This window comes from Glycine max, chromosome 8 (genome assembly GCF_000004515.6).
Source record: "Glycine max cultivar Williams 82 chromosome 8, Glycine_max_v4.0, whole genome shotgun sequence".
Taxonomy (NCBI): Eukaryota; Viridiplantae; Streptophyta; class Magnoliopsida; order Fabales; family Fabaceae; genus Glycine; species Glycine max.
Genome location: NC_038244.2, coordinates 6,341,284 through 6,356,420, shown reverse-complemented (window position 1 = coordinate 6,356,420; position 15,137 = coordinate 6,341,284). Strand labels below are relative to the sequence as shown.

The following is a 15,137-nucleotide window of genomic DNA, read 5'->3' as shown; positions in this document are numbered from 1 at the left end:
AAATAATTAACAACTTGTAAAACTTTTATTAATTCAACAATGCCAAGTAAGTATAAAATGTATAATTAATATTAAAATTTATTCACACAAGTGATTTAATATTTCGACCTTCAATTTAGGATTGAACATCAATTCTCGACTTAAACATACAATCATAATTGAAAATATAATTTTATTCTAAAATGAATCAATGCTATAAAAAATGATGAGATGATGTCAAATAAATATCTGTCAGATACATTGGTTAAACCAAAAAAAATTATAATTAATTAATAATTATAATTAATCCCACATACTCACTCCACATGGAAACTAGTGACTGGGAGTGAGTCCATTATTTATGCATTGTCAAACCTCACGGGCCCCACTTTCTCTTCACTCGCGCTCTGATCCAACGGTCGCAATCACACCCGCAATAAACGGAAGTGCATTAACAAGAACCATGCTCGTCCAATCCAACGGCTCACGTTTCTCTCACTCTTTCTCTCTCCTTCAAATCCTGAAACAAAAGAAAAATTGTTCCCAAAAAAACTAAACGCATTCTGGCTAAAATTCTCTGCATTTTCTTCGTCACAACAACCCTTCTCTGATTCGTCTTCAATTTTTGTTTCCAAAACCTTAGGTCTTGCTCTGTCGCTCACTGTGATCTTTTTCCCCAATTTGTTCCATTTAGCGTTGTTGTCAATTTGCAAAATCAGGTTGTTTTTTGTGCTGATGAGGTTCTAGTTTTAAGATCTATATCTTAAAGTATGTTTCTTTTTAAAAAAAATTAAGAATATATATACATATGCTGAGTTTTGCTTTACTGGTAGCTAGGGTTTTCTTTTTGGAATTGATTTGCTGGTTTGGTGGGGGGTTAAGTTTTGATGCAAAGTTTGGAACTTTACTATTAGCTGCAAAAGCTCATTTAAGTTAATGGTATGAAACTTGAGTGATGGATTCTGTGCCTAAGATTAGATTTAGGATTTTTGTGAGGATAATCTGAATTGTGATAATTAACTTTCCTTTTTTTAAGGAAAAAAAGAACTTATTTTTATTTTAGTATTTTAGAGCTAGATTGGAGTGAGTTATTCTTTGCTCCTCTCGTGTCTCTATTATGAACAGTTGCTTTTTGATTTTCAGCTGAAGCCTTACTTTGACACTTTTTCAGGTCAGATTTCTGTGTTTGTCGTTTCTGATAATCTGGAGTGGAGCTAGGTCAAGATGCCGTGGGTTTCCTTGTTTGTGGATCACAAAAGAAATTGTGTTCGCTTGGTGGTGTTTTTTCGTGTGATTCTGTAATTTAATTAGCTCAGGTGAGGAATTTTGTCCTGTCAATCTGGTTCTATAGTTTGTAGAATTATTCATGTCATATATTTTTGGTTTTTAATGAAATCTTTATTAGAATGTGTTTTGTAACTTTATTTTAATGCCTAATCTATTGCTTGCTGTGGAATGAAAAAAATTAAGTCAGTATAAGTGTTTTTGTTCTTAGATAACGTCTTATAGCTCCTATGACTTATAACTTCTGTATATGTGAAAGGTTACATTGAATACAGTTGATGTAGTTTCATGTTTTATGCATATTTTATGGAATCTTGTCTCTCGGTGCTTTCATGTTAACTCTGATGATCTTATATTGTTTCTTGCTGCTGCAGGTGTAGTCCCATTAGGTTGCGAAGCAACTCTTTTCATTAGGTTGTTCTCCTTTTCATTTCCAAAGCTGTTGGGGGGACTGAGGATGTACTTTGCGGTAACAATAAAGAGATACCAAGCTGTGAAGGAAGTTGGACAAATTAAAATGAGTGTTGGAGTTATTGGATACAACCAATTGATGCTTGTTTGCCAGGTAAATTTTTCTTTTTCCCCACTTCTGGGTTGCCATGGAGGAGGATTTGGGTTTTGAACATTAGATGGTATTTTGTATCTTTCCTCTGATGTTAACCGCAAGATATTAAAATTTGTACAATTAGCACATGACATAAGAATATTGTGAAAAAAAGCATGTATATCAGTCTTTAGTTTCTAAAAACATCCAAGGTTTGAGGTCCATTATCTTGTCATGGCTAATAGCTTTACAAAGCAACAGGGGATGAAGGTTAATGATAGCGATAACTTTTTCAAAACATACATACCATTTTGAATGGTGTGAAGTTTTCTCTAATTGTATAAATTGTCTTCTAGATTTGACAGTATTGAACAGGACCAAATTCACTATTTATCACTACAATAGCAAAATCATTTTTGGTTTTTTCCCCTTTCTATTACTACTGCTTTACCACACCATTTTCTTTTGCAGGCCGAGTATTTTCGTCAGTTGCTTAAACCTGTTACGTAGTCTAGCATTGAGGGACACCGGTTTAGGGGGGGGATTGCCTTATATTGTACTTCATCATTATAAAGTTGCAGAGAGATGAAGTTTTAATTTGGAAAAGTTGCTATTACTTCTTACATGGAAATTGAAATCACCTTAGCACCTGCTGTTTAGTTTTAACATTCCTTTAGGAACTTCCTTCCAGCCTTAGTACAGAATAATTGCCAGTTACATAGGCTAAATCAGCATTGCTTGCTCGAACGTCAGTCAGATTGAACAGATAATATAATGCAAACTCGGGAATATTTTCTCCCAGATAAGATGGGACTTCCTTTGGCTGATGAGACCATTGATCCTCATATGCATGCTCCACTTGCTTCTACCTTTGATGCATATTTACCTCCAGGTGTGAGGCAGATAACACCCATTGAAAGATTTAAATTGCTACCCTCTGAGGCTTGCCCCAAGAACTTTGTCATCTTTGATCAAACAGATCAACAAAGCAGGATCATGTTCCATCCTGCAATGACCTACAAATTTGACAGTCCTAGCTTACATGCTCATGCTACTGGTTCTCAAGATTTTGAGAAGAACAAAGTCAATCAAATGGAAAGAGAATTGTCATCTGCTTTTGAAGAAGATCCTAATGACATTGATGCATTGTTGAGCATAGGAGCGGATGAACTAGAAGACTTTGACGAGGAAGAAGTCAGCACAGCAAGGACTCGTGAAAAATATGAAAGTTTATCCGATACTTGCTCCAGTTATTGCTCAAAATCAAGGAAGAAGAGGTCATCATCATCATCTTCTGTACAGAAGTCTTCTGGGGCTGGGGGTTACTGCCACAATGAAGGGAAGCACCAGGAGATAAAGAGGATGGTGAGGATGTTGAGAAAGATTGTGCCTGATGGAGGTAATCAAATGGATTCTGTTGCTGTTTTAAATGAAGCTGTTAAATACCTCAAGTCTCTCAAAGTTGAGGTTGAACAATTCAGGGTTGAACCATGAAAAATGTAAGTTAGTCATATGCTGCTGCAACAGTTGACTACATCCCCAGCTATGTTTGTTACCTTCTATGAATAGCACCCTTTCTCGCCTTGCTCGCCATCCTAATGAGAAGAGGCCATGCTATCTGAGTAATAAATTACGACTGACCTTTTACTTATTCTGGTTATGTAAGAAAATACTGTCATAATTGTACTTTTAGGTTGTGTTTGATTGTGTTTCTATGCTGGCTTATTTCTTATAGCCCCAAAACTCAATTTTTATTATGAATGTTATGTTATGAATGTACTAAAAATTTATATGGCTGATAACTCCGCTATTTTTGAGGAGATATAAGGTGAGTTGGATAGTTAAGGAAAGATAAAAGTCACGGGTTCAATCTCCTATTCTAACAAAACTAACATTTTAATAATTAACATTTGTTGGAAAAAAAAACCTCCACGATTGGATTTTATTTCACAGGGTGCTCAATATGAAGCATGTTTCTCGCAATGGTTGACTTCTCCAAGTGTGTCTAGTGGCCTTATCACGTTTCCAAGCTAAAAGGCTTTTCTAGAAACACCGTTGATTTTTTGTTGATACTTCAAGCAACATGGCTGCTTAAATTTTTGTTGACTTAATTTTTTTCCCTATATTTGTGGTGTTATATATTTCTTATAAAAATGTCAATTTCAAGCGACACAATCATCTTCATGCATGCATTGTTGTGTTTTCGTCCACTTGTCCCCCAATTGGCTTTGCACTTTGCAGTGTTAGTGGCGCACCACTGAAGACGCTTTTTCAGTGGCCTTCCAACTTCTATGTCGTTTTAGGCCCCATGGTGATTCAAAATCCATTTAGTTGTGTAACCGCTGGCGCTCTGAAATTCTGAAGTATATTATATTTCACTTTCCCCAAGTATTGCTCTAAAGATCATTATTAAAGTATTAAGAAATAAAATATTTTATTAGAAATAGCTGAAAATGCATTTTTTTTGTGCAGTATCGTCAAAATGCATTAGTAGCACTAAATCTTATACTTTTATAATTCACTTTTAAAATGTATAGCCGAACTGATGTTTATGATTCTTTCCTTTTTATCTTTTCATATGCATGAAAGCCTAAAGATAAAGATACCAACAGTCAATTTCTATAAAATCGAAATTGAAAAAGTATACACGAAATGATTATGGATCCTGAAACTGTTCCAACCTAATTAGGTTTGATTAATACGAACCATATTGAGTGATTAGAGCATAAGGTTCAAATCACCCGACCATAACGTAAGCTTAATTAGCTTCAGCTGATATACTCAACTGAGACAAGCAGAACGATTGAATTTTGTTTTAAAATTGTAAATATCGTTATAAATATCATGGGTTCAGGAAAGGAATCACATGGCATGTTTGGGCACGTGTTAAAGGTCCTGTTTGTTAACGTGAATTTTCAAAGTCCAGTCTAAAGCTACTAGTTGAAGCTTTCACATCTTAGATTTTGACATGATTTCTTACGTTTTCATTGCATTTCCAAACACACGGGTAGTAATTTTTCAAAAAAATCTTTCTTGAGACAGATTAATTCAGCTTGCAAGCAGGCTAGAAGAACATGCTCACTTGGCAACAGTCATATTCACATCAGAAGGGAATTATTCAAACTCAGAAAAATACTCAACCAGCATTGAAACAGTAGTGTACCAAAATTTGTATGGAAAGAAAAGAATTTTTCATATATCAAATTGCTGCTATATACATTTAGATTTAGATTGTAAATACAGTTGGAAGGGAAACCTCCATAAGCACTTGCATCCATCATCATCATCATTTTCTCCCATCTGCACTCTAGGGTTTAAACATTCTGAGAAAATTTCATTAAGCCGTCCAAACTCCAGCAGAACAAGATATATTTGCAAATGTTAACGCATAATCATATAGGACTCGCTCTTGATGTCTGCAATAATAACAGAGTTTATGTCATTAATTGAAGAAAATAAAAATATGCGTAGAAAAAAGTTTACATATTTAGATTAACTCAATGGGAGCTAGCTTGAAAATACCAAAAATTTATGTTCATAGAATAAAGAATGACAACAATAAAAACCAGTGAAGTATGACAAAAGCATAACTACTACAAGACTAATACATGAACCATGCTTGCTGGTTCACCAAACAAGGTTATTTTGCTCAATTTTTAAGCATCATAATATTCCACATAGATGTAGTATTATGTTATGCTGGATCATCATTTAGTTCACCTTGTACGATGACACTTGTAGGAACAATATGAATGTGAATCTTAAAGTGCTGCCTGTCAAAGTTAAGCATTCCATGTTCATATTAAAAAATAATTTTCTGCAGATAGGAGGGTAAGAAGAGGAAAAAGAATTCAGAAAATGATGTTAAAGAGTTTGCACAATGTGAAATCAAGCTTTGAAGGCTTTTAACACATGTAATCAGATCAATAGTTGAATACTGCATAGATAATTTAACCAAAGGGAGAAATGTGATATAGGGACCTGATTCTGCATGCTTGTTGCTGTAGTCCAGCGTTGAGGATGATGGATTGCAATTGAACTATCAGCAACAAAAGCTATTGTACTTGATTCTTCAGATATGCTAGCAGCTTCTTCAGGTGGTAATTCTCTCATTACCCACAGTACCAATGCTGAAGGTATTGATGAACCTGTGGAAGAAGTGCCAGATTCAGATTTTAAGGAGATGAAATCACTTCAGAAAGCAATTAACAATTGTATGTTAAGTGTAAAACAATATCAAATACTGTTATGGAATGAATAGAAGATTCCTGCAACTGAACTCAGATGTAACCAAACAGCACATACCCACAAAATAATACAAAATGAGTAAAAGCGAGGAGTAAACATCATTCAGACGCCGCAGATGCCAGTTATACTGCATCTGCAATAATAAATAATAACATCACAAGAAAGTTCAGGAAATCTTAAACCTTTTATCAAGAGAAAAGTAGAATTCTTGCACCCAGTGAACTCATACATACAGGGATATCGGTTAAAAGTTCTACACAGGAACTTGATGTGAAGCATAGTACAGAGACAATAGTTAAACCTGCAACCTGAGAAAACTGAATACTTCAGCAATTTATTTAAATTTAATATACACACAAGCATAACAGCAGAAGCTTGTATATTTACATCTCTATATATGTATATATTTAAAATTAAAATAAGCATATAAATTATGCATCAGATGAAAAGACAGATTAAGTGATGGCAGCCATGGTTGGGCACCCAGTGGCTGGCAGATCACCAGCCCTATTAAAGGATATACATTGTCTAATACTCCAGTGGAAACAGAAACATAGTACCTTCCACATTTCAGATGAAGGTTTCTCGGCTCTCACTCTGCTCATTTTCAAGCATAATAGAATTCCTGTTAAAAAATACTACACGTTATAATAAAAACTTAGTCTACAAAACAGAGAAATATCACAGCTCACAAGCCATCAGCAATTTAACCCTCCCCCCAAAAAATGACTACCACCTTTTCAGATTATAAATCCATCCAAAGCTTGTCTTATAATGATTTTTTTATTTGCAAAAAAGAAGTTTCCTCTCCATGATATTAATATAGGTAGAAAAAGTGGTGAAAACCTTAATTGTTCTTGCATTAATATTCAAGTTGATTCTAGTTTAAGTACAACCATAATTGGGATGAAATGTAACGTCAATATGTTGCTCTACCTGTGCTCTTAGCCTATAATTGGGATCAAAGCATTTGAGACATCATATTCTGACATCAAATAGAAAGCAACTTGGTTGCTGCCTAGCAGGCACCAATGCTTCTCAGAAGGCCACAAGCAGTTAAGGGACCGCTTTTCAAAGCAGTTAGATTCATTCTCAAATCATATCAAATCCTATAGCCATTGCGGTTGCTTCCATGGTTTGTGGAGGGGATCTCCAACGTTGCATGGTTTCTATCATATATTGCCTAGTTCGGGAGGCATCTGTGGAGGATGTTGGACAATCCAACATTGCTTGCCTCAGTTACTGGGATACATTTATATATTGGTTAAGCAACTTCACTTAAAGCCAATTGTTTTGAGAATAAATCTAACATGGTATCAGTATATCAAAGCCTCTATGATCAAGTGGTCTGGAGTTCATCATCCCCATTCTTCGAAACTAAACAAAAGTAAATTTCAGCATAGGGTAGGTGGGCAGGGCAAGAGATTAAATCCATTTGTGTCTTCACCTAATAGCTTAAGTTATTAAGATTGCTGGTTCATGACATAGTGGCATACCAGATGCAATTGACAGTACAGATGTAATACAACTCTAAAATTAATGCTACAGCTAGAGACAATTGTATCTAGCTTATACCTACAAATAGAGAGTAATGCTCCATAAATAACAGCTACTATCAATAAAAAACTTCGTACCCCATTGCCCAGAGGCTCTTCGCTATGCGAAGGTATGGGGGAGGGATATTGTACGCAGCCTTGCCCTTGCATATGCAAAGAGGCTGTTTCCGGATTCGAACCCATGACCAACAAGTCACCAAGGCACAAATTTAAATAACAGCTACTATCAATAATATAACAAAAGTCAAAGCATAATGCTAGGACAGTATGGGAATTGGGAAAGACAGATAGTTAATGTAGGAATGTAGTAATGTACATGCTATGCTTTTATTAACAATTAACTTTCCACAGAAATCTGGCCCATAATGTTTCAAGTTTAGTATCATAATGTTGCTCACCCAGCATTACTAATTTATAAATGGATATTAAAAGAAAACATTTTTTTTATCAAGAACACACTACTAACTTAGTATATGTTACTATAAAAGCACATATGTTGTGACTATTTATTTGTTATTATTTGTCTATAGTTATATTTGTAAATAGAAAGGTATACTAATCGAATAATAAAAACTTTAGTATTACATAGTTAGGAAGTTCCACATCATCTGCCTCAACTCACGAGGTGCAACTTATATATCAGTTAGGTAACTTCACTTAATACCAATTGGTTTTAAGATGGAATCTAACACATAATGTAATACAGTATAACACAATTAAGAGAAAGCAAGAAGCACATGCATTATCCTGTTTGGGTAAGCTTATGCATAAGCTAATTTGTAGAAGCTCTCTCATATAACTTCTCTAAAAGATGAGAAAATTTCTACAAATTAATCTATGCATAAGTTAATTTGAGCTTATGGAGAAGCTCATTTCATTTTTTCTTCTTATTTTCTTCTCCTAGAAGTCCATCTACATAAGCTTACCCAAACATACCCTTTCCATTTAGTTGGATACTAAGCATGCCTTCTAGATAGTCAGCTGAATACATACATATGTATCCGGGTTCTAGCATTGCTCGACACTGATGCATTTCCACACACAGACAAACAAAGCAGTACATCCATTTAAGCAAAAGAAATGAAATAAATTCAAATGTACTGAAACTTAGAATGGAAAAATAGAATAGCAGTTGCTCACCATAACATGCTAATGCTCCTCCCAACAAAAGCATTCCAATAGCAGAAAGATATAAATATATCTGCATGATAATTTTGGTTACCAAACTTCAAAATCATTTTCAAAAGACTAAGGAAACAAGCATGATTCATGAACAATCACCTTCATTTAAAAAAAAAAAAAACAGATTCTCAACATCATAACTAAGGCAGTTCAACTTAACTAGAGTACCCTGTAAGTTAATTTCAATGACAATACTAATAAGAACAAACCATGCTTTGCCATATTAGTATTTACTCCATCTAGTATACAGTATAAACCATATCCAAATATTATAAAATTTCATTTCATCCGAGCAAAATATGCCAAAAGTCTTCCCACAGTTCTTCCTAAAAGAAAATTAGAATAACCTCCCAAGATTTCTGTCAAACTTTGGAAAGAAACAAGAGTAAATTACATGGGGTACACAACCATTTTACAAGGGTTTTTCTTACAGATATGTTGGGAGATTGGGTAGCTTAGCTTCATTAATTCTTGTATCTCTCTTTTCAATTTATTTTTTTACTTTTAAAGGAGGATTTTTTATCCTCCTAACTTTGTAACCATCTTCTATATAAAAAAATATTTACAGAGATATTTGAGCCAACTAAGTCCGTAGAAGAATTTAACTTTGGTTGGCCCTTGGCCATTTTCTTTTACCAAGGAAAAATATATTGAATTAGGTGACAAGGGTTCTTTATATGTTTAGAATTCTATATCAAATCAAAATGAAATAGAAGCTTTTTTATATGATAAGAGTAAGCTTATGTTTTCAAATTAAAAATAATAAATTAACAGTCATTTACTCCTTATATAAAAATAGTGATAATGGTTAAGATAAAAAGAATTTCAACTATTATGCCACCAAGAAAGTCAAAGAGTGGCTCATGGCATCATAGAAACCAAAGCCTTTTCTACTAAATGAGATTGGCTACATGAATCAAATGGTAACATTGTATTTTGCATTAGCTAAATTCTCAGCAAGTCCATCTAAGATCTAAAAGTCTTTTTTGATGGATAGATTATAAACCAAAGCTAAAATTACTGTCCCATACCCGAGCTGCCACTTCAGAATCAATGGGATTCTTTCCTAACCCAATCCAGATTACTACAGCAAAAGCAACCACGATGATGAAAACTAGCAAAGTAACCTGGAAAATCACGAGTCATTATACACAAAAATTATTAGACAACTGACAAAATAACAGTGAAAAATGATACTATAAAAATCAGAACTACACAAGAAACGTTCATTGTTTCCCATACCAAAATCACAATCTTTTGCCGATTTCCAACACGAGCAAACCAAAAAGGAAAACACTTTCTATGGCTATCTATGCTTGCTAAATTTGATTCATTTGAAGTCTTTTCCAGCAAAGGGTTATCACAAAAACTTCCTTCATAGTCATCATCATCATCTGCCTGATGGCAAAGGTCAACCCTGCAAAAGGAAACCCAAGTGCAATAGAGAAACTAGTTCATATTTAGCAGTACAAGGGTCTAAAATTTGATGATATAGACAAACATCTGCAAAGGTACTTTCTTAATACTCATTCAATAAAGCACTGTTTTTTCATGTCAATGTTAGCAGAGACTTGTAGGAATCCCCCTCCCCCAAAGCACACACCTTGAACTTTCACAATGTTCAACTTCTGCAGAAAATTTTCATGTGCTCTTCTCCAATATTTCACTCATTGCAATACCATCCCCATTTTGTTCTTATCTACCATTAAAGTTACTACCTACATAAGCATGGGTCTTTATTCTTATATGTGGGTATTGGAATAGATACTACCTAGATCCTATCCATTTGCATCCCTAATAAAGAGGGTCTGTAAGTACTAAGTACCTGCTATGAGTAAATTTTTTCTATCAAACATTGCGGGTTCACAAAACAAATTTAAATATCATAACAATAAGCAAGAATACATACCAGAAGGATAAAAGAAGAAGAAATGCTGCAAAAAAAAGTACTTTGGGGAAAGCTGCAAAACAATTTTCAACAGTTCAAACATTTTAATCAAGGATAAAAATATATCACAGGTGTCTAGTCAGTAAATAAATGGAGGCTTACCCATAAATACAAAACCACAAGAATGCGACCAACAGGTCCATCCCTTGCAGGCAGCAACAAGTGTCAATGCCAAATAAATGACGTAACCTGAAATTTTAAATCAAGTAGTTCAGATGGAATAAAAAGAAAACACAGGGAGGGTATGAATTATCGACAAGTCACATTTTATTCATCAATGCTTTACATATATATATATATATATATTCAAATTCTCATTATATATAGCATTGCTGATAGCCTGACATTTCAGAACTGGAAACTGTTACATGGATGTAGTTATTTATTTCCTGTTTCAGTTGAATAATACTTCAGGGCTTTTGGTGACACATCTAAAGGTGTAAAGGAAAACCAAAGTCAAGTATCAAGCATATCTGTTATCACCCCTAAAAATTTATGCAAGTGGGATAAGATATGATAAAATGATGGATGTGTGGCAGAGTAACCCAGCAAATATAACCATCTCAGACAAGGTATTAATCCAAAACAAAACACAATAGAATAAAGAGACAAAAAATTAGGAAGCTAAATAGGAAAAGCAGGTCAAACTGCCAAAGTATAAAGCTACTCTCAGGTAAAACAAACTTAAAAATTGGCGGTACTGATTAATGTGAAGACAATTAAAAAGTTATAAATTTTCAGATGAAATGGTGCAGTCGTGAACCAAATCTATCTAATAAGCCTAAAAAAAAAAACTTCGTACCCCATTGCCCAGAGGTTCTTCGCTATGCGAAGGTATGGGGTCATATATTGTATCAAACTATGAAATGCTAAAAGGGTTAAATTAACCATAAAAAAAAAGAGAGGAAGCGATGACAAATAAGTAGCACAAAAGAATATAGTTGAACATCAAAAGTAAAATGCAACTAACCCAAATTAGAAGAGCCAATCAATACATGGAACACCTGCAACCCATCATATTTACATTTCATTAGAAGATAATTAATATAAACAGATGGCTGGAGTAATAGCATGTAAAAAGCCGGAGCTGAGTGGCATGAAAACTAAAAACCCAAAAACAACTTACTATATACTTGTAAAAATTCAAAGATAGAAGTAGTATACTCCTATGTGCAATGTTATACAAATGCCTAACTGCATTGCAATATCCCTCTCCATGCCTATCCTTCCTTACTATAAAAGGATAGCACTAACATGAACTATTTCATAGACACATGGACATTACATTGGGATGAGAATTTGTTGCATATATTCACCCTTTAAGATTCTTAAATACATAAAGTAACTAAAAGACAGTTACCTTAAGTAGTTACAAAAGCATATACTTGTCGCCTTCACTAGACAGTATGCACACATTGGACCAATTACTCATATCCTAATACTCTAACCAATGTTGCATTGGAAACCCTACCAAGTCTTGATAATGAGTAAAGTAAGTACATAATTCCAGCAGCATTGTTATTCACAGTGAGGCTACAGTACTATCCATTAAGTAGTGACCTTTCGCTTATTAGATTTACAACATAAACAGGTTCATCCATTCATAAAATATCCAGCTATAGTTGCAAGTTCAGACAAGTAGCTTGGAAAAGATGCACTTACTTTTTGACGAGTCCAACCAAGCTGCGCATTCCTCATGTGAATTCTCAGCAACTGGAGCACCCAAATAAAAAACAAAAAACTGACAATAAGTAAAACGCAAATAACTTCAGACTTCAGCACTTCCCAATTTATTTAGCACAAAGAGCTTAATATCTCAAATCAATTTAATAAAATATCGAAATCCCAAGCTCTTTAAACTAAACACTGCCGAAGCGCAACCACAAATAGTCAACTTCAAGACTAACTAACTAAAATTAAGTCAATTAACCACACAAGCATACTCCTGAAACTGCCAATTGAACATTAAATACAACAATTTCAACAAAAAAAAAACAGCGGAAATTTAAAACGACTCATAACATCAAGTAAATTAAATAAATTCAAAAAACCGTTACCGCAAGTAAAATTTTTCAAAATGCACGTTTGTATTTCCCCCAAATTCCACACATTATCTCCGTTCCGCGCGTTCCTTATCCAAATTAAAAGACAAAACCTAAATTGCGCAAAGCGAAATGCGAAATGCAGGAAGCAGCGGAAGAGAGAAAACAGAACCTGAAAGAACGCGAGGAACGCAACGACAACGTGGAGAAGAGCGAGGGCGAGATTCACAGCGAGGATTGGACGCGGAAAACAGCGAGCGTCTCTGAATCCCGACATGGCCTCGTTCTTCTTCTTCTTCTTCTGTCTGTTCTTTCTACTTTCTTTATCAGATCTACGCGTATATACGCATAATATGCATGTGGCGATGATGATGATGTGTGTGCGTATCGTATCGCAGATTCATTCACAGCAACAGCATCAACAAAACGTGACACACTTTCGCTGATTTAGTGGAAGGGCATCGACACAAAATAAAATAAAAATAAATATATTAATATGTTTATTATTATTAATACTAATATATAATATATGCTGAACCTGCGATAGAAAATTATGGTCGTGGTGGAGAAAAAAAGACACCTTTCCTTTCTTCTCTTGAATCTCTTCCTTTCCTCCTTTCTGTCACATAAACATTGTCCTTTTTAGGTCTTCTTTTTTGTTTTTTTTAAATAAAACTCGCTCCTTCCGTTGACTTCCTGCTTTGACTCTCATATCATAATCTCATGTGTATTTTGGCTTTTAAATCATCTGATTTTGTTCATTGGTTACTGTTTATTTGCTTGACTATTTCACTAATTGTGTATTCATTTGCTTGATTAATTACACCACACTAGCCATTGGGCCTACAAATTGGTGGGCTAATTGGCTCTTGCTCAATCGTGAGTGCTGACTCGCCCCCTGTTTTCTGAGACATTTAAAATCTAAAATTAAAGCAATTTTGTTGTATATAAGAAAATATTGAAAGCATACTTATTGGGTTTTGTCTTACCTCTTCCTGCTTGTAAATAATTTAATATAAATTTATATATATTTTTTATAAAAATAGTCCATTTTTTCATAAATTTAAAGACGTGCTTGAGATCAGTGATTAAAGTTATGGTATGTCTATAAAAGAAAATTTTATTTAATATGAATAAAGGTATAGTCTTGAGTTAAATGAAATAATATTTGTTTGTTTCTGGTGTACTACTAAAATTTTCTATTTTACATTTTTTAAGGGATTTATTAACGAGTTATATTTGAGTGTATTTTATAATTTGTTAACATACTCCTAAAAATAAATAAGTATACATTAACAAATTCTATATTTGTTAATATATTATATATAACAACTTGCTTGTTTTTTAGAAGGATTAGGTTAGCAAATTATATCCTGGTTTATTTTAAATTTAATTGTAGCTATAATTTGTAACAACTTGCTTGTTAACAAACCATTTTTTAATTCAGTTATTGCAGTAAGAAAAATCGTTTACTAGCTAGAATTTTCAAACAAACAACTAGATTAGTGAACACAATTTTCGTAAGAAAATTATTAAATGGAGTAAATTTGACATAATGTGTGTTGAATTAGCCATATAGTGAGAAATAATTAATTAATTGAATCTTTACATGGTTTGCGTGTTAGTTTAGAGCATAGGGTTTCAATTTCGGAACAATTCCTTGATATGTGTGAGGGAATGGGTTTGATTTGCTTGTGTGTGACATATTGGAACATGGGTTGTATGCTTTCGTTGTTTTGTTTCTAACTTGTGTAGGACACTTCTTGTCCTTCAAGCAGTAAAAGCTTATTAATATTGTTTTTGGATAATATTTGTAATCATAATTCTGTTATATATTATCCAAGACTGGGTTCTAATTTATTGTTTTATTTAGAGACTTGGTTTGCATGTAATGTTTTATAATTGATCTTAGGGATAAGGTGATAAGTTGTAAAATTGATCATTTTTATTTCCAAAGAATTGGGAATAAGAAGTTGTACCTCTATAACTATGAACTCTGATTTTGGGATAAAATTAATCATTTGAAAACATGATACTAACCTTTGAGTAACTAAGGATTTTTTATATTTTTAAAATAATTTTTCAAAACTACCTTTGCATGTTAAGTTTTAATCAAAACCTACAAATTTCTCTTTTAAAATTTTTATTTATTTTAATAGTCATATATCAAAAATTTGTCTTCCAAAGCATTGAAACCAAATTTCGATAATTTAAATAGTGCAAAAGTTAAAATTACTAGACATTGAAGCAAATCTATGTGGGAATGATACTTGTGTGATGTGCTACTATGGGAATGATTCTTCTTTTTCACGAAGCAAGTTTCTTTCTTATCTTTTTCTTCCATGGAAAATAGT

General features: G+C 33.6%; 2 protein-coding genes across 9 annotated transcripts; one reads left to right on the top strand and one right to left on the bottom strand.

The window, feature by feature from the left end:
- The first annotated feature begins 453 nt into the window (after positions 1 to 453).
- LOC100811004 (transcription factor bHLH144) lies at positions 454 to 3,604 on the top strand. 4 transcript variants are annotated; one of them, XM_006584967.4, is made up of 4 exons: positions 454 to 698; positions 1,151 to 1,295; positions 1,638 to 1,828; positions 2,279 to 3,604. In XM_006584967.4, exon 4 carries the CDS (start codon positions 2,582 to 2,584, stop codon positions 3,299 to 3,301), a length of 720 nt encoding a protein of 239 aa, XP_006585030.1. In that variant the 5' UTR covers positions 454 to 698; positions 1,151 to 1,295; positions 1,638 to 1,828; positions 2,279 to 2,581; the 3' UTR covers positions 3,302 to 3,604. The 4 variants fall into 4 exon arrangements, with proteins under 4 accessions (XP_006585030.1, XP_003531093.1, XP_006585031.1 ...); XM_003531045.4 differs by having other exon boundaries at positions 470 to 622; XM_006584968.4 differs by having other exon boundaries at positions 484 to 622; positions 1,156 to 1,295.
- A 1,300-nt stretch (positions 3,605 to 4,904) lies between these two features.
- On the bottom strand, positions 4,905 to 13,502 carry LOC100819031 (tobamovirus multiplication protein 1). 5 transcript variants are annotated; one of them, XR_415420.4, is made up of 15 exons: positions 13,364 to 13,502; positions 12,956 to 13,225; positions 12,404 to 12,454; positions 11,712 to 11,745; positions 10,844 to 10,930; positions 10,703 to 10,754; positions 10,036 to 10,210; positions 9,825 to 9,920; positions 8,752 to 8,812; positions 6,616 to 6,680; positions 6,289 to 6,363; positions 6,113 to 6,188; positions 5,789 to 5,955; positions 5,528 to 5,624; positions 4,976 to 5,223 (listed from the first exon to the last, which is right to left on the bottom strand). XR_415420.4 is itself a non-coding variant. In XM_003532604.5 (15 exons), the coding sequence occupies exons 2-14, from the start codon at positions 13,058 to 13,060 to the stop codon at positions 5,569 to 5,571; spliced, it is 1,056 nt and encodes a 351-aa protein (XP_003532652.1). In that variant the 5' UTR covers positions 13,061 to 13,225; positions 13,364 to 13,502; the 3' UTR covers positions 5,079 to 5,223; positions 5,528 to 5,568. The 5 variants fall into 5 exon arrangements, 4 of the variants coding, with proteins under 4 accessions (XP_006585028.1, XP_006585029.1, XP_014634243.1 ...); XM_003532604.5 differs by having other exon boundaries at positions 5,079 to 5,223; positions 5,528 to 5,580; XM_006584965.4 differs by lacking the exon at positions 5,528 to 5,624 and having other exon boundaries at positions 4,905 to 5,223.
- Positions 13,503 to 15,137: the final 1,635 nt, after the last annotated feature.

Excerpts from the sequence above, each read along its gene's own strand:
- LOC100811004 (XM_006584967.4), top strand. The coding sequence starts at position 2,582 with ATGCAAACTCGGGAATATTTTCTCCCAGATAAGATGGGACTTCCTTTG.
- LOC100819031 (XM_006584965.4), bottom strand. The coding sequence starts at position 13,060 with ATGTCGGGATTCAGAGACGCTCGCTGTTTTCCGCGTCCAATCCTCGCT. Across the intron at positions 6,364-6,615 it reads CTTCATCTGAAATGTGGAAG|GTTGCAGGTTTAACTATTGT; the intron begins GTACTATGTTTC and ends CAGTTTTCTCAG. Across the intron at positions 6,189-6,288 it reads AACTTTTAACCGATATCCCT|ATGCAGTATAACTGGCATCT; the intron begins GTATGTATGAGT and ends TTATTATTGCAG.